This window comes from Cebus imitator, unplaced genomic scaffold (genome assembly GCF_001604975.1).
Source record: "Cebus imitator isolate Cc_AM_T3 unplaced genomic scaffold, Cebus_imitator-1.0 Scaffold473, whole genome shotgun sequence".
NCBI classification, from domain to species: domain Eukaryota; kingdom Metazoa; phylum Chordata; class Mammalia; order Primates; family Cebidae; genus Cebus; species Cebus imitator.
Window position 1 is genome coordinate 439,434 of NW_016107788.1, and position 22,055 is coordinate 461,488.

At 53.2% G+C, this 22,055-nt stretch overlaps 2 protein-coding genes and 1 long non-coding RNA gene across 3 annotated transcripts in view; 2 read left to right on the top strand and 1 right to left on the bottom strand.

Annotated features, from left to right (window-relative positions):
• Positions 1-79: 79 nt before the first annotated feature.
• Positions 80-22,055, bottom strand: part of LOC119468681 — a 24,838-nt gene continuing 2,862 nt past the window's right edge. The window contains exons 2-4 of the long non-coding RNA XR_005197425.1: positions 3,381-3,541; positions 668-799; positions 80-444 (exon numbers count right to left, since the gene is read on the bottom strand). This is a non-coding gene — a long non-coding RNA (uncharacterized LOC119468681). The remainder of the gene's footprint in view (positions 445-667; positions 800-3,380; positions 3,542-22,055) is intronic.
• On the top strand, positions 4,290-14,568 carry KLK6 (kallikrein related peptidase 6). The gene is made up of 7 exons (XM_017512484.1): positions 4,290-4,461; positions 5,194-5,252; positions 5,682-5,729; positions 6,361-6,517; positions 10,081-10,328; positions 11,717-11,853; positions 13,880-14,568. Exons 1-7 carry the CDS (start codon positions 4,379-4,381, stop codon positions 14,030-14,032), a joined length of 885 nt encoding a protein of 294 aa, XP_017367973.1. The 5' UTR covers positions 4,290-4,378; the 3' UTR covers positions 14,033-14,568.
• Positions 18,357-22,055, top strand: part of KLK5 (kallikrein related peptidase 5) — a 9,527-nt gene continuing 5,828 nt past the window's right edge. Inside the window, exons 1-3 of the mRNA XM_037732798.1 lie at positions 18,357-18,468; positions 18,745-18,828; positions 21,706-21,967. Of these exons, the coding sequence (XP_037588726.1) occupies positions 18,756-18,828; positions 21,706-21,967 (335 nt within the window). The 5' untranslated portion in view covers positions 18,357-18,468; positions 18,745-18,755. The remainder of the gene's footprint in view (positions 18,469-18,744; positions 18,829-21,705; positions 21,968-22,055) is intronic.

The following is a 22,055-nucleotide window of genomic DNA, read 5'->3' on the forward strand; positions in this document are numbered from 1 at the left end:
CTCCCAAGCCTTCCAAATAATCCTCCCACCTCGGCCTTCCAAAGTGCTGGGGTCATAGGTGTGGGCCACTGTACCCAGACAAAAGGATTTATTTATTGAAGATTTTTGCAGAGCAGGTCAATCTGGAGCAAAATATCCAGTAAATGGGCATTCAAGGAATGCGGAGATGGCAAACCACAAAGGTCACCAGAGAAGGGTTAGAGTTAGGAATTTCTTTCTTTTCAAAGTCTTCCACTCCCCACAGCCTAACACCTCCCTTCTTTCCCCACCCAGCTCTCAACAATTCCTCTCAAGTTCACTCACCTCATACTGTCATAAGACAGACCCAGTGAGGTCAGCAAGGGATGGGCCACGTTGGAAGTTGAGCTCCCATTCAGGCGCCATCATTTCCTGGGTGTTTGATGTTGAGCAATGAACTTCCATTCTGAGCCTCGGTTTTCTTATCTGTAAAATGGGAGTGGGTGTGAGGAAGTCATTTAGTCATCTGGTCGTGTTTCCTAAGGCTTCTTCCAGGCCAGGTCCTATGTGGGTGCTTGGGACACAGGAATGAATCAACCCTGTACCTGCCCTCAAGGAGCTCACGGTCCAGTGGAAGAGACAATGAATGTCAATCCAGGTGGCCCCAGTCCAGGGTAGACTGACCGAGACACCAGCTGTGGGAACTTACATGACAGAATGAGTAATCCAACCGCAGCAGGTGGAGGCTGGGTGGTGTTCAGGGAAGGTTTCCTGGAGGAGGTGATGTCCAGGCAAAAACTTGAAGGACAGGTTACTGACAGGAAAAGGTGGGGAAAACGTGCTAAGAAGAGAGAATAGGCCGGGTGCAGTGGCTCACGCCTGTAATCCCAGCACTTTGGGAGGCCGAGGCGGGCAGATCACCTGAGGTCAGGAGTTCAAGACCAGCCTGGCCAACATGGTGAAACCCCATCTCTACAAAAAATACAAAAGTTAGCCGGGCATGGTGGCATGCACCTTTAATCCCAGCTACTCAGGAGGCTGAGGCAGGGACTGGCTTGAACCCAGGAGACGGAGGTTGCAGTGAGTGGAGATCACGCCACTGCACTCCAGCCTGGGTGACAGAGAGACTCCATCTCAAAAAAAGGGAGAATAGGAGAGGCCAGAGGGCATGGCATGGGTCAGGGAAGCTTGATGTGACCTAGAAAGCGGGAGCCACATGGGGAAGTAGGCATAGCTGTGCCATGCAGCGTGGGGGCCACTCACCACTCAGGCCTCTTTCTAAAAAAATTTTTGACAGGGTCTGGCTCTGTCACACTAGAGGGCAGTGGCATGATGATGGCTTTCTTCAGCCTGAGCATCCAGCCTCAAGAAACTCCCCACCTCAGCTTCCAGCATAGCTGGGACCACAGATGTGTGTCATCACATTTAGGTGATTTTTTTTTTTTTTCTTTTTTTTTAGAGATAACTCACTATATTACCTAGGCTGGTCTTGAACTCCTGGGCTCAAGAGATCTTTCTGCCTCTGCCTCCCAAAGTGCTTGGATTACAAGCATGAGCCACCTTGTCCAGCCATGTCCAGGGCTCTTGATGGCTTAAAATGAGCTCCAACCGAGACATCTGTAAATATATATGACACGACAGATTCCAAACACTCAGGGTGCCAAAAAGCAAGAAGGCAAATAATCCCTTTACTAATTTTCTTATTTTTATTTCGTATGATAATATTTTGAATATATTGAATTCAATGAACTATTAGGTGCTCCTGTTTCTTTTTAATTTTTTTTCTTTTGAATATATTTATTATTATTATTCAGTCAGGGGTCTTGCTTTGTTGCCCAGGCTGGGGTGCAGTGGCACAATCACAGCTCACTGCAGCCGGGACCTCCCAGGCAATTCCCCCACCTCAGCCTCCTGAGTAGCTGAGACTACAGGTGTGCGCCACCATGTCCGCTAATGTTTTTTCTTTTTGCAGAGATGGGCTCTCATGCTGCCGAGGCTGGTTGTGAAGTCCTGGACTCAAGCGATCTACCCACCTCGGCCTCCCAAAGTGCTAAGATTACAGACATGCGCCACCACGCCTGACCTTAAGTTTATTTTTTAATTGACAAGTAAAAATCGTATCTGTTTCTGGTGTATAACATCATGTTTGATACGTGTATGTATGCATTGTGGAATGGGTAAATCAAGATAAGTAACATAGGCATTACTTCACACCCTTATTTTCTGTGGTATGGACACTTAAATCTTTTTACTTAAAAAAAAAATGTGTGGTATTGGAAACGTAAATGCGCATGCATGCCTGGCATCACATTTCATTTGCCAGGGCTTCTCTGGATGCTGCAGGTTCCCAAACACCAGGCTCAGGGGCTGGGACTTGGTCCCAAGGGAGATGGGGACAGGGCTGTGAGAGGTGGGGCAGGGTCAGCACAAGGCATAGAAAGGCCTCTCTGGGGTCAGGCGAGGGATACAGACCCAGGAGTCTAGGTCCTTAGCCCTTCCTCCTTCAGACCCAGGAGTCCAGGCCCCCAGCCCCTCCTCCCTCAGACCCAGGAGTTCAGGCCCTCATTGCACTCAGGGGCCAGTGCTCCCCTCCATGGAGGCCTGGTCCAGGTGGGAGAGACGTAGCTCTGAGCCGGGGCTGGGGTTGTGGGGACAGAGAGGAAGGGATCCCCCAGAGAGAGGAGGCAGAGGGATAGGGCCTGGTCACTGGGCTGTGCAACGTCAGACTTGGTGTCTGTGTGGATGGCAGGTCCTGAGAAGAAGATGCTGAGGTCAGTGTGGACCAAGTGTGAAGGAGCACCCAGAGAGGATACTGAATACCAAAGTAGTCTTCATCCCTGCAGTGATGGGGGCTGGGCAATGTAAGGTGACAATTAGATTTAATGCAAGGGAAAGAAAAGGGTTGGCCGGGAGCAGTGGCTCATGCCTGTGGTCCCAGCTTCTGGGGAGACTGAGGTGGGAGGGTCACTTGAGCCCAGGAGGGTTGAGGCTGCCATGAGCAAGGATGGTGCCACTGCACTCCAGCCTGGGCAACAGAAAAAGACCTTGCTCAAAAGAAAAAATAATTATCTGTATGTTACTTGCAGTGCCCAGGCCAAGCAGGTGCTGAGCCAAATTTCATTCCTGTCATCGCCCTGATTACCCAGCGACTTCCCCCTCCTCTCCCTCCACTCCACCACACACACACTCCTGCCCTCCAGCCCATACCAACCACCCAACCACTGCCTGCCATTTCCCATGTGCACAGGCCAGGCACGTTCATGGCCTCTCCGCCTGACCTACGGGCTCAGCTTTCTAGGCCCAAGTTCAAAGGCAGCTCCCGAGTCTTCCTGGATCCCTCAGCTGCTGCCCAGCACCAACATCTCATCACAGCCCCGCGTCACTCTCAAAAGTGCCCGCCGATTCCCACTTAACCCCCACACCTCTTTGCTGTGTGTCCGCATCTCATCAATAAGGCCCCAAGTCCTCCGGCATCCTGCTGTCTTCCCCATCGCTGGGGAATGATCCCCGAGAGCTCCTGGGGAACCCGACTCCCTTCTGGGTAAACACAGTGCTTCTCCCCAGGGAAATCTTCGAAGAGATGCTGGAAAAGACAAGCACAGAGAGTCAGAGGATCAAGGGGAAAGAAAGGGAGAGAGAGGCTGGGCACAGCGGCTCACACCTGTAATCCAGTACTTTGAGAGGCCAAGGGGGTGGGGGTGGATCACCTGATGTCATGAGTTCGAGACCAGCCTGGCCAACATGGTGAAACGCTGTTTCTACTAAAAATACAAAAATTAGCTGGGCGTGGTGATGGGCGCCTGTAATCTCAGCTGCTCAGGAGGCTGAGGCAGGAGAATCACTTGAACCTGGGAGGCGGAGGTTGCAGTAAACCGAGATTGCACCACTACTGCACGCAACCTGGGTGACAGAGTGAGACTCCATTGAAGAAAGAAAGAGAGAAAGAGAGACAGAGAGAGGAAGGAAGGAAGGGAGGGAGGGAGGGAAGGGGGGGAGAGAGAAAAAAAAAACAGAGAAAGGACAAAACAAAGTGGAGAAAAAGGTGGAGAGACACAAATACAGAGAGTGAGATGGGGGGGAGAGAGAGAGAGAGAAGCCCCCTCCTCTCCATGGCTGGGAGACAAGATGGAGCAAGAGGCCTCAGAGGAGGGCAGATTTGGAGAAGAAGGACCAGAAGGATGAGGAGTGCCGAAATGTTGGGCAGTCGGAGGCTGCAAAGGAGGTATGTCAGACAGTAACAATGGGAAGCCATTGATGTGGCCACCCGCCTGCCAGAAGAGAGGTTGAGGCACGGAGCTGCTGGGAGCATGGCACTGGGGTGCTAGGGGCGGACAAAGCCCGATTGTTCCTGGGCCCTTTCCCCACAGTGCCTGGGCCTGCTCCCCAGCCTGGGGCAGGGGCGGGGACAGTGTGGTGTCACATGCTGTCTCCCTGGGTGGCTGGCTCGCTCTCTCCTGGGGACACGGAGGTCAGCAGGCAGCACACAGAGGGACTTACGGGCAGGTGTGTGAGTCACCCCAACCCTACTGAACCCGGGCAGGCTGGTTCCCAGTACCTGAGGGCTCTGGAGCCTGGAGTGAGGGCCTGCAGGTCCCTAGGTGGCACAGAGAGCGCTGGGGGTGCAGGAAGGCCTGGGGCACCATCTGCTTGCCCCAGAGGCTGGAATTTCAGTCTTCAGACACTTTCATTCTCCGAAACCTGGAGGTCTAAGGACTGAGCAGATTAGAACTGCCTCTGCCTCAGATTCAGGGCCCAGTGCTTCCTCCCTCAGACCCAGAAGTTAAGGTCCCAGCCCCTCCTCCCTCAGACCCAGGGGTCCAGGCCCCCAGCCCCTCAGCCCCTCCTCCATCAGACCCAGGAGTCCAGGCCCTCATTGCACTCAGGATCCAGAGCTCCCCTCCCTGGAGGCCTGGTCAGGGGTCAGCAGGAGCACAGCGTGGGGGCAGGAGGAATGTGTGTGGGAGGCCTGGGTAAGGAGGAAAAGGGTGGAACCAATCTCCTGGCTCAGGGACCTGGGGAGATGGGGGTGTTTAAAAGGAAGTCGCAGAAGCATCTAGGGACAGAAGCAGCCTCCTTCAAGGAAGCCCAAGAGCGGGGGGTGTGAGTCTGGCAGTCCCTGCAGCCCTGGGTGCTGCAGTCCCTGCGTCCTCTGCTTGGCTCTGTCACTGCCTCTGAGTGTCTTCTCTCCCCACGGCTCCCCGCATTTCTGACTCTTTCTGCCTCCTTGTCTCGAAGCTTTCCCTTCCCCAACTCAAGAACCCCCGGAGGCCCGGAGGCCCAGTGGCCTACAGCAGGTAAGATCACGGGCATCACAGAACCTGTAGGGGTGGGCGGGGTGGTGACTGGAGAGCACAGAGCCAGGTGCAGGGGAAAGCTCCCAAAGAGAGGAAGAACGCTAGGGCCCCCTAGGGTAACCCTCTCCTTTCAACAGGAAGGCAAATGAGAGCTCAAGAAACTAGAAAGATTTAATCAGAATCTCACCGTGAGTCACTGGACCCACGGACATAGTTTCGGATTCTCTTTGGCACTGTTTGTGTGGGTCCCTCTGATGAAAGACGTGGGTTGGGAAAGAAGAAATCAGGAGGCTAGATGGGAAGGACAGATGTCAAGGCCGGAGAAGGTAGCAGGCCTGGCAGAACCGAGAGGTTGGGGAGAGAGCAGGCAGAGGGAGATGGGGCAGGGTTGAGGCCATGACTAATGGAGCGTGTGGCTTCCCCTCTCAGGAGCGGCCATGAAGAAGCTGCTGGTGGTGCTGAGTCTGATGGCTGCAGGTGGGGAAAGGACACTGGAAAGGGGGAGGCTTGCCGATGGGATCGGGCTTGTTGATGGGGATACGCACAGGGTTGGGGTGGGGGTCTGAAATGAGGACGGCATTGGGGATTAGGCTAAGGGTGGGGAACACAGATGGGGAATTCGGTGGGACGGGCGAAGATATGAGGGTTCAGGGGTGGGTTGGCTTTAGGGGTGGGGCTGTAGACGGAGAAGAGGTAGGAGGTAGGTTGAAAAGCTGGAGCCTGGCTTCGTGATGGGAATGGGAAGTTTGGGGGTGGGAATACAGAGCAGCTTTTTTTTTTTTCTTTTTTGAGACAGGGTCCCCCTGTCTCCCAGGCTGGAGTGCAGTGGCATGACCCATAGTTCACTGCAGACTCGAACTCCTGGGCTCAAGGGATTCTCCTACCTCAGCCTCCCAAATAGCTGGGACTACAGGTGTATGCCACCGTACCCGACCAAGTTTTTTGATTTTTAGTGGAGACGAGGTCTCACTGTGTTATCCAGGCTGGTCTCAAACAATCCTCCTGCCTCAAGCCACTGCACCTGAGCAACCTTGATGGGCGTTCACCTGGAGGGGGTGCACTTGGTTTCTCCCAACCTTCTCTCTGACTCAGAGCCTCTCTCCCTCAGCCTGGGCAGAGGAGCAGAATAAGCTGGTGCATGGCGGACCCTGCGAAAAGACGCGTCACCCCTACCAAGCTGCCCTCTACACCTCGGGCCACTTGCTCTGCGGTGGTGTTCTTATCCATCCACTGTGGGTCCTCACAGCAGCCCACTGCAAAAAACCGTGAGTCCACGCCGTGAATGAACAGCAGATGCGACCAGACCCCGAGGGTGTCTTGTAGATGTCAGGCAGGAGGTGACACAGGCATCCCCCCCGCCACCCCGTCCCAGCGTGTGGCCATCCAATAGCCAGGTGCATTCAGCCAGTGTTTAATTGAGCACTTCATATGTGCCAGGCCCTGGGGGTACAGCAGTTGGTGGGGGAAAAAAAACAAGCAAAATTGCTGTTTTCATGAACTTACCTTCTAATGGGGGAATTGGATCATCTGGGCACCTGCAGGGCGTGACGGGCATTTGGGTTTAATTGTGAGCACAGTAGGAAGCCACTGGGCAGTTTTGTCATTGTTTGTTTGTTGAGAGGGAGTCTCGCTCTGTCACCCAGGCTGGAGTGCAGTGGCACGATCTCGACTCACTGCTACCTCTGCCTCTTGGGTTCCGGTGTTTCTCCTGCCTCAGCACCCCAAGTAGCTGGGATTATAGGTGTGCACCACCATGCCAGGCTAATTTTTTCATTTTTAGTAGAGATGGGGGGGGGTCTCACCATGTTGGCCAGGCTGATCTCGAACTCTTGATCTCAGGTGATCCACCTGCCTCAGCCTCCCGAAGTGCTGGGATAACAGGCAAGAGCCACCGTGCCTGGCCTGACTTGCATTTTTACAAGCACCCTCGCTACTAAGTGGAAAGTGGCCTGGGTGAGAGGAAAGGGAGGGAGACCCATGTGGGGGCTGTTGCTTTCATCTGACCACGTAAGAGGGTGGCTTGAACCCAGGCGGTGGCAGTGGGGATGGAGGGAAGTTGAATACCTTGAGAGGATGGATTTTAGACAGAGCCAGAAGATTTTGGCAATGAGAAACAGGAGGGAGAGAGAAGCAGCAGTGCTTCTGGGTATTTGTCCTGAACAACTGGGTGTTTTGCCATGTCTTTCTCTGAGCTGGGGGAGAAGGAAAGAGAAACAGGCTGGGTGTGGAGAGGGGAGCATCTGACATTTTGCTTTAATCACGGTGAGTTTTAGATGCTGGGAGATGTCCCAGCAGGGAGGCTGGGGAGGCCTCTGGAGCTCAGAGGAGAGGTCAGGGCTAGAGGTTAAAAATGAAGGCATCATTAGCAAACAGGTAGTATTTAAAGCCATGGGATTAGATGAGATCATCCAAAAAGCAGGCACAGATGGAGGAGCTGGAGGGCCCGGGATGAAAACCCCGGGCACTGAGCCTCACTAGTTAGATTCACAACAGCTGCCATTGTGTTTCATGCTAACTACCAATCAGGTGTTGAGTGAAACCATTTATACACCTTTCCCAGAATCCCCACAACATGGGACTCTGGCACCATTTTGCAAATGAAACTGAGGTGCAGAGAAACAGCAAGTGACAGTCCCTGGGGTGGTCTCCCCCAAGCCCAAGGAGACTCGAGATGCCCCCCACCACCATCATTCATTCCTTTGATGCACATTGACTCAGAGCACCTGCTAAGTACCAGATTCGAGTTGGGCAGTGGAGATTCAGCAATGGATGAGACTCACACATCACCACTGCCCTCGGGAGCACAAGGACGGAAAGGTGTAGATGGGCAGTTATTTAAGAAAAAAAGTGGGGGCTGGGCATGGTGGCTTACACCTGTAATCCCAGCACTTTGGGAGGCCAAGGCCGGAGGATCACTTGAAGTCAGGAGTTTGAGACCAGCCTGGCTAACATGGCAAAACCCCATCTCTACTGAAAATACAAAAAATTAGCTGGGCGAGATGGCACATGCCCATAGTCCCAGCCACTTGGGAGACTAAGGCAGGAGAATCGCTTGAACCTGGGAGGTGGAGGTTGCAGTAAGCCAAGATCACACCACTGCACTCCAGCCCGAGCAACAGAGTGAGACTCTGCCTCAAAAAAAAAAAAAGCAAGCAGCAAATTGGGCTGGGCACATTGGCTCACACCTGCAATCTCAGCACTTTGGGAAGCCGAGGCAGGTGGATCAATTGAGGCCAGGAGCTCTAAGCTGCAGTGAGCAGTGATCTACAGAGTGCTGCTGCAGGTCCAGCCTGGACAACAGAGCGAGACTGTGTCTCAAAAAAAATAAAAAGCAAACCCTACAAAACCCCATATAACTACAAATTATGAAGGAAAAGAATAGGGGTACCTACTTTAGATGGAGGAGGGTCAGGAAGGACTTTCTGATGAGATAAAATCCAAGCAGAGGCATGAAGATGGGGAAAAAGTGTTCGGGGCAGAGGAAAGGCAGGAATAGCACCCCTGAGTTGAGAACTATCTTGAGTATTCTCAGAAAAGAGTTCCCCCGTTCACTGGAGGCCAGAAGGTGCTGAGAGAGAAGGAAAGTGACCGCAGCCAGATCGCGCAGGGACTCCAATGCCAAGTGAGAAGCCCAGGCTTTATTCTTAGGACAATGGGGAGCCATGGGAGATGTCTGACTGTTTGCTTCATGAATACGTGTCAAATGCCTACCATGTGCCAGGTGCTGGTCAAGTAACTGGAGATACTATATCTGAATAGAACAAAAATCCCCTTCTTGACATCCTAGAGCTGCACTGTCTGGTAAGGTAGCCATCAGCCACATATAGCAAATTATGTTGAAATTAATGAAATGAAAACTCCACAGGCCACATTTCAAGTACTCAGCAGCCACCTGCAGCTTGTGGCTCCCCCAGCCACGTCTGGACAGTGCAGACAGAGATTATGCCATCGTAACATTTAGTGGACAGCCTTGCTGTGCAAAAAGGAGAAACAACACAATGAGTAAATATTTAACAATAAATATATAGCAGGTCAGATGATTGTGATAGGTTCTCTGGTGGAACAGAAATGGGAGGGAGATAGGAATTACCTACTGGAATAGGTACTTGTATTTTAATTGGGCAACTAAGGAAGGCTTCCCTGAGAGGTGACATTTAAAGGAACTGAGGGAGTGAATTATGCAGATACTTGGAAGACAGAGTTGCTGGCAGAGGGAACAGCAGTGCAAAGGCCCTGGGGTGGGAAGGCCTCTTTGGTGTCCAAGGAAAGATAGGGAAGCCAGTGTTTGGCTGGAGCAGAGGGAGAGAAGGGGAGATGGGGAGATGGGGAGATGTCTGAGAGATCGGACGGTGGGTTTGGATTTGGTTTTGAGTGAGATGGGAGTCATAGGAGAGGCTGAGCAGAGGAGGCACAGGACCAACTTACGTTGTTAAGATATCTCTGGTTGCTTTGCGGAGGATGGACTGTGGGGGGCAGGGCCTGAGACAGAGCGGGGAGCCCAGTGAGGAGGCCGCTGCTCTAGTCCAGGTAAGAAGTGAAAAGGCAGCTCAAGCCAAGATGGCAGCCGTGGAAATGGTGAGATGTGGTCAGATTCTGGATATGCTTCAGAGAGGGAAAAGGATTTCTGGACAACTTGGATACAGGGCATGAAATAAAGAGGGTGAAGAATAGCCCCCAAGATTATTCTGAAAAGATGGAATTGCCATTTACTCAGGAGGGGAAGACTGTGGGAGGAGCAGGCCAGCTGATTCATGACTTCCCAGCCCTTTCTGAAGCCTCAACTGTAGTCCAAGGGCTTCAGGTGAGACCCAGCCCTCTTCCTTCCCAGGAATCTTCAGGTCTTCCTGGGGAAGCATAACCTTCGGCAAAGGGAGAGTTCACAGGAGCAGAGCTCTGTGGTCCGGGCTGTGATCCACCCTGGCTACGATGCCTCCACCCATGACCAGGACATCATGCTGCTGCGCCTGGCACACCCAGCCAAGCTCTCTGAACTCATCCAGCCCCTTCCTCTGGAGAGGGACTGCTCAGCCAACTACACCAGCTGCCACATCCTGGGCTGGGGCAAAACAGCAGATGGTCAGTAGTGGGAGGCTGGTAGGGAACTGGCTACTGCCTACTGGGGAAGGTGGGCCAAAGGATGGAGGGTGGGACAATGGGTGAGGGGCCAGGAGAAGTTGGCTAATGGTGACAACCAATGGGACAGGGTTTCCAAGGGAGAAAGGTTAAGGGGGAGGGAGGGTGAATTTGGGAGCTGGGCCAATGAGTGACCAGCCAATGGAAAATGTAGACCAATGGGTGACTAGCATGGGAGAGATTTCAATGAAGAGGGAAGGTCAGTGAGGAGACTCTCATCAGGAAGGTCAACCATCAAAGGAGACTGATCAGGATGTGCTGAAGAGCAGGAAGGAATAATGGAGAAGGAACTGATGGAAGAAGAGAAACCAATAAAGCTCAAGGGACAACCGAAGGATGTGAATGACGACAGTGAATGCATGTAGAGTTGATGGAAGAGGGACTAAGGGGAAAGGGTCAATGGTCCAGAGGAGTCACTAGAGGAAAAAAACAGGTCCAATAGATCAGCAGGAGCCATGAAAGGTGGGCCTGTGGGTGAAGGGCCAATAAGAAAGGTGAACCATTGAATAAAGGGCCAATGGGAAGGGAGAACCAATGGGGGAGGATGGGGCAAGTTAGAAAAGGACCAATGAGGGAGGTGGACCATTGGATGAAGGTCTAATAGGAAGGGAGAGGCAATGGGGGATGGTGAGGCCAGTTAGAAAAGGACCAAAGAGGGAGGCAGACCAATAGGAAGAGACAGCTGAAGAGGGAGGGCAGGGCCAGTTAGGAAAAGGACCAATGAGGAAGGTAGACCACTGGATGAAGGGCCAATAGTAAGGGACAACCCATGAGGGAGGGCGGGGACAGTTAGAAAAGGACCAATGATGGAGGTAAATCATTGGAAGAAGAACCAATAGAAAGGAAGAACCAATGGGAGAGGGCCAGTTAGGAAAAGACCAATGGTCACAGAGTGACCAATCAAGAGGAATCAATAGGCAAGAAGTGTCCGATGAAGAATGGAGTAACGAGCAGGAGGGGTACAGTAGAGGAGGGACTAATAGAAGAGACTTCCAGGTCAAAACTGAAATGACTAAAGAAGGTGGGACCAGTGGAAGAGAGAAAAGTGGAGGAGGGACCTAAGAGAAAAGGAAACCAATAGGAAATGAGGACTCAGGGAGAAGAGACTATTAATGAGGAACACAGCCAATGAGAAGGAAGAATGATGGACCAATTAGGAGGCAGGGACAATGGAAATGGGTTGTAAGAATGAAAAACAAACAGGAAGAGGGGAACCAATGCAAAAGAGGGACGAATAGGGGAGGAAGGACTTATAGGGGAAGGGGGATGGCTGGAGAGGATGTGGGGAGTGCAGGGCCTGGGCTGAGCCTGGCTCATCTCTCTCCTAACAGGTGATTTCCCTGACACCATCCAGTGTGCATACATTCACCTGGTGTCCCTTGACGAGTGTGAGCGTGCCTACCCTGGCCAGATCACCCAGAACATGTTGTGTGCCGGGGATGAGAAGTACGGGAAGGATTCCTGCCAGGTGAGGTAACCGGGACCTGCCAGTTACACAGCCAGAGACAGGACGAAGGCACAAAAATATGACCGAGACAGGAAGAGAGAAACATGCGCCACAAGAGAGCTTTACAGAGACAGAGACAGGCTGAGGGAGAACCCAAGCCCTGAAAAGAAAGAGAGACTTAGTTCAACACAGACACACTCAGGGACATGCAGAGATATAAAGCCACAGCCAGCAGAGACAAGGTTGGAAGTGGCAGGATCAATAACCAGAGAGGCTGAGCGCAGTGGCTCATGCCTGTCACACCATCAGTTTGGGAGGCCAAGTTGGGAGGATCACCTGGGGTCAGGAATTTAAGACTAATCTGGCCCACATGGTAAAACCCTGTCTCCACTAAAAATACAAAAATTAGCCAGGCATGGTGGTACACGCCTGTAGTCCCAGCCACACAGAAGGCTGAGGCAGGAGAATTGCTTGGACCCGGGAGGTGGAGGCTGCAGGGAGCTGAGATCGAGCCACTCCAGTCCAGCCTGGGGACAGAGCCAGACTCTATCTTAAAAAAAAAAAAAAAAAAATCAGAGAGAGGCAGTAAGGAGGCAGATGGTGTGAGGGGACTGTCCTTCAAACGGAGCCCCCACGAATCCAGCTCAGAAACGACCAGGCTCTGGATGAGGGAGACACTAGCTGGGGAAAGGTGACTCCCTCCCGAATACTTTAACTTGGGTTTTCTCCATTGTCATCCATCCAGTCTCTCCTCTTTACGCCAGAATGACTAATGCATTGAAGGATGTGCAGAGACCAACCAAGAGGGAGACAGAGGCAGAAACAGAGACAGAGACGGGGAAAGCGATACATAGCAAGCTGGATGCAAAGAAAGGGTAGGCAGGCAAGACTGTCCTCAGCACACAAGGTGGAGAGGTGTCCCTGGACAGAATAGTGCAAGGCACATCTCTCCCTGAGCCTGCCCTAGCTGTCTCCCTCTGGGTCTTTTTTTCTTTCTTTCTTTCTGAGATGGAGTCTCACTCTGTTGCCCAGACTAGAGCACCGTGGCGCAATCTCAGCTCACTGCAACCTCTGCCTTCCAGATTCAGGCGATTCTCCTGCCTCAGCCTCCTGAGTAGCTGGGACTACAGGCATCCGCCACCACACCCGGCTAATTTTGTGGGGTTTTTTTAGTAGAGATGGGGTTTCGCCGGGCGCGGTGGCTCAAGCCTGTAATCCCAGCACTTTGGGAGGCCGAGGCGGGTGGATCACGAGGTCAAGAGATCCAGACCATCCTGGCCAACATGGTGAAACCCCGTCTCTACTAAAAATACAAAAAATTAGCTGGGCGTGGTGGCGCGTGCCTGTAATCCCAGCTACTCAGGAGGCTGAGGCAGGAGAATTGCCTGAACCCAGGAGGCGGAGGTTGCGGTGAGCCGAGATCGCGCCATTGCACTCCAGCCTGGGTAACATGAGTGAAACTCCGTCTCAAAAAAAAAAAAAAAAAAAAAAGAGATGGGGTTTCACCATGTTGGCCAGGCTGGTCTCAAACCCCTGAGCTCAGGTGATCCACCCACCTCAGCCTCCCAAAGTGCTGGGATTACAGGTGTGAGCCACTGCGCCCGGCTTCCCCTGGGTTTTATTATTTCCTCCTCCTCTTCTCTGCCTCCTCCTTCCTCTTCTTTATCTTCTTTTCCTCCTCCGCCGCCTCCTCCTTCCTCTCCCTCTCCCCTACACCCCTCCTCCCCCTCCTTAGTCTTAGTTGCCCTCGTCTTTTCTTCCTCTCTCCATCTGCCTCTGTACCTCTGGCTCCATTCTTAAATTTATTCTTTCTTCCTCTCTTGGCATCTTGGCATTTCTTCTGTGTGTCTGTGTTTGAGTCTCCTTTAGTCTCTCGCAACCTTTGTCTGTGCATGTATGTGTCTGTCTCTCTTTCTCTGTGTGTCTGAGTCTTTCTCTCCATCTTTGAGTGTCTCTGTCCCTTTCTACATGTCTCTGTCTCTGTCTCTCTCACTCCCGCAGTCTCTTGCTTTCTATCTGTATCTGACTTTCTCCCTCTTTCCCACAGGGCGATTCTGGGGGTCCGCTGGTATGCGGAGACCGCCTCCGAGGCCTTGTGTCATGGGGTAACGTCCCATGTGGATCAAAGGAGAAGCCAGGAGTCTACACCAATGTCTGCAGATACACTAATTGGATCCGAAAAACCATTCAGGCCAAGTGACCCTGGCATGTGACATCCAACTCCTGACCTACCTACCACCCCACTGGCTGGTTCCAGAACGTCTCTCACCAAGACCTTGCCTCCCCTCCCCTCCTGCCCAGCTCTGACCCTGACGCTTAATAAAGACAGCGACACGAGAGCCCTGATTCTCCCTGGTTTTACCCCAGCTCCATCCTGGCATCACTGGGGAAGACTTGATGAGTGAGGACTTGGGCCGAGGTCTTCCCCCTACCACTAAGAGCACACAGGAAAATCCCTTCTAGGCATCTCCCCTCCCTGATTATTCCACACGTTTGGTTTCTTCCTGCAGAGGCCCTGCCATGTGTCTGGAATCCCAGCTATGCCTCTTAGTATCTGTGTCTCCTTGGGATATACCTTCCTTTACTGTAGGTTTCTCATCTGAAAAATGAAGATAAGGTTGATATAGTCCCCATAAGGCAGTGGCTGTTGGGAAGATTTAAGGTTTCACACCCACGACATGCACAGAACAGCACCTGGCCCACCATGCCCTCAATAAAGAGTGAATTTTATTATGAGTGGGGCTTTTTGCTTTAATTTTACTTCTACCTTTCTGAAATCTAGATATTCTCAGTTCTCCTTTACAGCCCAATTTGATTTTTCCTCCCTTCCAGGAAGGCACCCTTGACACCTCCACCTTGCTACCCCTTAAGGATGGCTCTTGCCCCTACATTTTTTGTTTTCACTGAGATGGCATCTAACTCTGTCGCCCAGGCTGGAGTGCAGTGGCATGATCTTGGCTCGCTGCAACCTCCACCTCCCAGGCTGAAGTGATTGTCCTGCCTCAGCCTCCTCAGTAGCTGAGATTACAGGTGCACATCACCACACCTGGCTAGTTTTTGTATATTTAGTAGAGGTGAGCTTTCACCATGTTGGCCAGGCTGGTCTTGAACTCCTGACCTTGTGATCCGCCCGCCTTGGCCTCCCAAAGTGCTGGGATTACAGGTGTGAGCCACTGTGTCTGGCCTAAACTTATTTTGTCACAGCAAAAGCAGGGAGGGTGGAGGGTAGGAAGGCCACCATGCATGGGTAAGGGTGATGGGAGAGGAAGGCAGGGGTCAGATCCCTAAGGACCTCAGATGGCAGCGTGACAGGTGGGGACCTTCTCCTGAAGGCAATGGGGAGCCGTGGGGCCATATGCAGGATAAACCAGAGGGGAGGCACTGGAGGCTGGGGCTAGGGAGGAGGTTGAGGTGATGGTGCAGGGAGGAAAGATGAGGGTTGAGGTGGGGCTGAGCCTGGGAGGGCAGGAAAGCAAGGCTGGATATGAGCTCACCCCATGGAGAAGTTCAGGAGGACGGCATTCTCGCAGAAGGAACAGCATGTAGAAAAGGGGTGTGAGGGCACCTGGGAACCATCCCAGATGGCGGAGGCTGGGGTTTGAGGTGGGAGAAATGAATGACGTGGCTGGAAATGTAGGTCAGCGGAAGATGATGCCACCAAGTGCCAGGGAGAAGAACTCGGACCTGATCCTGAGGGCCTGGGGGAAGAAGGACGGGTCAGACGAGGGCTTCATCTTAAGAATTAAAGAAACACAACATTTTATCATGGCAACATGATGGAAGGAAGTGGATGACTTTTTGTTTGTTTTTTGAGATGGAGTTTTGCTCTTGTCACCCAGGCTGGAGTGCAATGGTGTGATATTGGCTCACCGAAACCTCCGCCTCCCGGGTTAAGTGATTCTTCTGCCTCAGCCTCTGGAGTAGCTGGGATTACAGGCGCCCGCCACCACGCCCCGCTAATTTTTGTATTTTTAGTAGAGACGGGGGTTTCACCATGTTGGTCAGGCTGGTCTCACATTCCTGATCTCAGGTGATCCGCCTGCCTTGAACTCCCAAAGTGCTGGGATTACAGGTTCGAGCCACCACGCCTGACCTTAGTTTTCTCACTTTAATGAATGAAATATTAATTACCATAATCAAAACAAATCTCAGAATAGGTTTTTGTTATTTCGAGTTTTGTTTTTTTTTCCTGTGCACTAAAACCAGTCTTAAGGGCTCTAAAATCTCTTATTTAACACAGCTCGGTTAGTTTTTCGCCCTCAAGGAATCAGGACCCAAAGAGGGCAGGATCTTCGGGCATCTTTGTCATTTTGTTCACGGACACCTCAGTCCGGCACATCACAGGTGAATGTTTAATTAACTCTTGCTTCCTAGTGAGGACAGAGGCAGGGAGACATGAAGACAGATGCAAAGAGCTGGAGGCAGACAGAAAAAACAGCCAGCGTGGAGAAGAGGTCAGTACAGGTGGCCTCGGATGGCCCAGGAGTGGGGACGGAGAAGCCACCTTTCGGGTTCCCTGCCCAATGCCCATTTCCCAAGCCATCTGCCCCTTTCCTGGCCTCTTGACCTATTTTCCCAACAACAGGTAGCCCTGCCCAACTGTCTCGCCCATGCCTGGCCACACCAGCTGGGCCCTGGCACCTGCAGGTTCCCAGACTGGGTCCCTGCCTCTTTCTGCTCCACGTCCTGGGCCCAGAGTGAAATCAGGAGAAGGAGTTGAGGGCTCCCTCTGAATGCAGGGAGAGGGAGGCAGAAAGATAGGGAGGGAGGAAGAAAGGGAAAGAAAGGGAAAGAGAGGGAAAGAGAGAGAGAGAGACACAGAGACGGAGGAGAGAGGGAGAGAGAGAAATTGTGGGGAGAGAGAGGGAGAGGGAAAGAGGGAGAGGAAAAGAGAGAGAGGGAGGGAAAGGGAGAGAGGGGAGGAGAGGGAGGGAGAGGAAAGGAGAGAGGGAGAGAGAGGAAAAAAGAGGGAGCAAGAGAGATGGAGACAGGGAGACAGAGGGAGAGAAAGAGAGACAGAGGAAGGGACAGAATGATACAGATGCAGGAACACACAGAGAACACACAGACAGCCTGGGAAGAATCAGAGTCAGAGAGAAAAGGGAAGATAGAGAAAGACACAAAGGAGACAGAGGTGTAAAGAAAGAGATTAACAGAGGATCCCAGACACAAAGGGGCAGGAGCACAGTTTTCAGGGTGGTGACTAGGACCATCCTCCTGATCATGGGTGGCCATGTGACAGGTCCCCAAAGCCATCAAATTGTGCCCTTTAAATATGCAGTTTGGGCCAGGCGCAGTGGCTCACGCCTGTAATCCCAGCACTTTGGGAGGCAGAGGTGGGTGAATCACTTGGGGCCAGGAGTTTGCCTGGCCAACCTGGTGAAACCCTGTCTCTACTTTTAAAAAAATACAAAAAAATCAGCCAGGTGTCATGGCGCACACCTGTAATCCCATCTACTCTGGAGGCATGACAATCACTCGCAGAGTTTGCAGAGAGCCAAGATCACGCCACTGCCCTGCAGCCTGGGCAACGGAGCAAGACTCTGTCTCAGGTAAATAAATAAACAAACAAATAGTTTGTTGTATCTCAATTATACCTTAAAAAAATGCCGTGAACAAATAGAGCAGAAGTGAAATAAAAAATAATAAATGGGCTGAGAACTCTAAGGTATATTTGACAAATCATACAGAACCTTTAAAAAAGAAAGAATCACAGAGGCACAGAAAGACAGAGGAACAGGGAGATAGCCACACTTGAGTCCCAAAGAGAGGGGAACAAGGCTGGAGAGGGACGGGGAGAGAGAGAGACAGAGAGACAGAGAGACAGAGAAAGAGACAGAGAGAGACAGACAAAGACAGAGAGAGAGAGAGAGAGAGAGAGAGACAGAGACAGAGAGACAGACAAGGAGACAGAGAGACAGAGACAGAGAGACAGACAAGGAGACAGAGAGACAGAGACAGAGAGACAGAGACAGAGACACAGAGACAGAGACACGGAGACACAGAGACAGAGAGAGAGACAGAGAAAGAGACAGAGAGACAGAGAGAGACAGACAAGGAGACAGAGAGAGAGACAGAGAAAGACAGAGACACAGAAAGACAGAGAGAGACAGAGTGAGAGAGAGGTGAGGAGGGAGAGAAAAAGAGGGAGGCTGGAGAGAGAAGCACGGAGAGATGGAAAAAGACTCTGGAAAAACAGAGAGGAAGGTGGAAGAAGGAGTAACGAGGGGACAGAGTGGTCAAATGAGAAAAACACAGGGCAGAAAGAAAGAGATCCAGGCGCCAGAACAGTTGGGGAGAGGCCAGATCCCTGAGGCTGGAGGAGGCAGGGAGGGGGCTGGCCTGGCTTCCGGAGACCCCTCCCCATCTTCTGGGCCAGGAAGGCAGGGAGTGGCACTCAGGACTGGGTGGGGGGTGCTCTGGGGTGGAGATGGGGGAGCAGGAGGAGTGATTGCTGAGGCCGATAGGCACCTCACTGCCCGGGAATGCGCCCCAGGGAGCAGTGCGTGGTTATAACTCAGGCCCGTGCAGCGCCCAACGCCCAGGAGGAGGCAGCGGCCGGGAAGGCGCAGGCCCAAGAAGTCCTCAGCCGAGCCGGGAGCAAATCCCCCACCCCCTACCTGGGGGACAGGGCAGGTGAGGCCTGGGGAGGGTGGCTCAGCAGGCAGGGAAGGAGAGGTGTCTGCACGCCCTGCACCCACAACTCTGTCTTCCCCTCCTCGCCCCCTCTGGAGGCTGCTAGACTCCTGTCTTCTGAATTCCATAGTGCCTGGGTCTCGGCACAGCATGATGGTGGGGCAGCGTCCTAGCTCCTCTCTACCTGGGGAAAATAAGGTAGGGGAGGGAGAGGAAGTGGGTTAAGGGCTCCCTGGATCTCCTGGGCTTCCCAGGCCTCTGACACCCCCCATCCAGGTGCAGCGGCCATGGCTACAGTAGGACGCCCCCGGATGTGGGTGCTCGGTGCTCTGATCACAGCCTTGCTTCTGGGAGTCACAGGTAACCAGAACTCTGGGGCGTGGAGGGGGTGTGGGCGGGGCATGGGACTGGGGGGACTGTACCTGCGGCACTAGAACGCCTGTCCCCTGGGGAACTGTGTGAGTCTGGGCATGACTTCAGGACTGGGTGAATGTGAGCCTCTGTCTGTATTTGTGGTTGTGTGATTGTATGTGGCCTTGTGACTGCCACGGTGTGTGAGGGAGAGGAGGACGCCTTTTCCCATATCAGGTGACCATGCAGCAGGTGGCGCTGACCCTTTGAGACTGTGTGTGTGGTTTTGTGATTGTGTGTGGTTCCACAACTCTGTGGGTGAATGTGTGTGGCACTGGTGGTGTTTACTGTGCGTTTGGCTGTGTGTGGCGACTTGGCTTTGTACATGACTGCTGGTATCTGCAGTGCCTGTCCCTGAGGTCCTGGGATTGCATGCAACAAAAGTGGTCGTCACCACGGAAATGTGCGACTGTGTGCCTGCAGGCGATTACCTGATTGTGGCTGAGTGTGACATTATGAGTGCCTACATTTGTGACCTTGTGACTGCCTGAAGCTCTATGTACTGGTGACTGTATGTGACTGTGTGTGTCTGTGTGAGGCTGTGTAAATGCTACTGTGTGTGTGATGGTGCCTGGAGTGTGTCTGGAGTTTCTGTCCCTGCCTGGAGGGATAGAGGGTGCAGTGGTGGCTGTCTCTGGGAGATGCGTGCTAGGTGACTGACTTGCACTGTGCCATGCTGGGCACCAGCATGCAAGTGTCCAGCAAGCATAATTTTGTCACCATGTCAACATGCCTGTGTGCAGAAGAGTATGTGGCAGTCTGAAGATCTAAGCACACGGGGCATCTGTGAGACACTGAGACACTGCGGATGAGGCTGCCCGGGAGGGTGTGTACCTGGGGAGCGTGTGTACCTGGACACAGAGCTGCACCATTAGCTGCATCTGTGGACGCACTGCGTGCCTGTCCGCAGAACTGCATGCGTGCTTGGCTGTAACTGCAGTTGTGTGCCTGGTCCCTGGGGTGAGTTGGTGAATGATGGCGGTGGCAGGGTCATCAGCTAGGGTAAGAACCAGGCCAGGTGCGGTGGCTCATGGTTCTAATCCCAGCACTTTGGGAGGCCAAGGCGGGCGGATCACCTTAGGTCGGGAGTTTGAGACCAGTCTGACCAACATGGTGAAACCCCGTCTCTACTAAAAATACAAAATTGGCCGGGTGTAGTGGTGCACACCTGTAATCCCAGCTGCTCAGGAGGCTGAGGCAGGAGAATCACTTGAACCTGGGAGGTGGAGGCGGCGGTGAGCCGAGATCACGCCACTGCGCTCCAGCCTGGGCAACAAGAGGGAAACTCCATCTCAAAACAAAACAAAAGGCCGGGCGCAGTGGCTCACGCCTGTAATCCCAGCACTTTGGGAGGCCGAGGCGGGTGGATCACGAGGTCAAGGGATCGAGACCATCCTGGTCAACATGGTGAAACCCCGTCTCTACTAAAAATACAAAAAATTAGCTGGGCATGGTGGCACGTGCCTGTAATCCCAGCTACTCAGGAGGCTGAGGCAGGAGAATTGCCTGAACCCAGGAGGCGGAGGTTGCGGTGAGCCGAGATCGCGCCATTGCACTCCAGCCTGGGTAACAAGAGCGAAACTCCGTCTCAAAACAAACAAACAAACAAAAACACAAAACAAAAACAAAACAAACTGTAAGAACCAGTGAATGGGCACGGGAGGACTGAGGATGGAGGAGGGCATCTATGCAGTCTGTAGGTCTGTGTGTGAGAGAAGGGGATTGACAGGATTGGGGAGGCATGTTTTCGTCTGAGAATTCAGAAACCTAGCCCTGCTCTTCCCCTCCACGTGGCCCCCTAAGCTGAGCCCTTCTTTCCAGCTCCTGCTTTCCGAATCCTAGCTCCGCCCATGAACTCTGACCCTACCCCTTTCCTCAGCCACGCCCCTAGGCCCGACTCTGGTCGAACCCCGCCTCAGGCCACACCCCTTTGGGCCAGGCTCTACCCCCTATGCTGCAGGCACCTTCTAGAGCCCTCTCCAAAGTCAGAGCTTTTTTTTTTTTTTTTTTGGTGAGACAGAGTCTCACTTTCTCCCAGGCTGGAGAGCAGCGGTGTGATCTCTGCTCACTGCAACCTCTGCCTCCTGGGTTCAAGTGATTCTCGTGCCTCCACCTTCCAAGTAGCTGGGATTACAGGCGCCCACCACCACACCCAGGTACTTTTATGTTTTTAGTAGAGATGGGGTTTCACCATGTTGGCCAGGCTAGTCTCGAACTCCCGACCTCAGGTAATCTGCCCGCCTTGGCCTCCCAGAGTGCTGAGGTTTCAGGCGTGAGCCACCATGCCCTGCCCAAATTCAGACCTCTTTATAGAAGATTCCAACACGTAACCCTGGCCTTGACCCTAACCAAGTCGACTCCAAACCCCTCTCTGCCCCCAGCCCTGACCCAATTCACTGAGGCCTGGCCCCACTTCTTGAGAGCAGTTCCATCCCTAAAGCCCTGATCTCCCTCCCATCCCCAGGCTCCAGCCCCCACAGCCTTGGCTCTATCCCTGAGCTTGTCCAGGAATCCTGTACCCAATTTTACCCTCCTGTGGTGCCACTCATTTCGTTGTAGCCAATTCCAGGAATCCGTGAGGTCCACTTACGAGTCCAGTAACCCTACCTGAGCCTGGGCTCTGTCCTTGGGCGTAAGCCTGGTCTTCAGTGGTGCCACTCTTCTTCTCCAGGCCCCGTCCCTAGGCCCTGGCCCCGCCCCCTCAGCAGGTCAGACACCCACCCTCTAGCTGGTCCACCCTCTAGCTGGAACGCCCTCTGGAGTCTGAGACCCACCCCGAGCCCAAGCCCCGCCTCTGAGACCCGCCTAACCCATTTTCCACCCCAGAGCGTGTTCTCGCAAACGATGACGGTTCCTGTGGCAGCTCCTCTAACACTGGGCCCTCTGGGAGAAACCAAGACCTTGGAGCTGGGGCCAGGGAAGATGCCCGGTCGGACAACAGCAGCAGCCGCATCATCAATGGGTCCGACTGCGAGAAGCACAGCCAGCAATGGCAGGCCGCGCTGCTGCTAGGACCCAACCAGCTCTACTGCGGGGCGGCGTTGGTGCATCCACAGTGGCTGCTCACGGCCGCCCACTGCAGGAAGCAGTGAGTGGGGTTCCTAGAGGAGGGCTGGTGGGGATGGGGAAGTGGGGTCAGGGGCATGGAGGTGAGGGCTGGTGGGGATGGCGAAGTG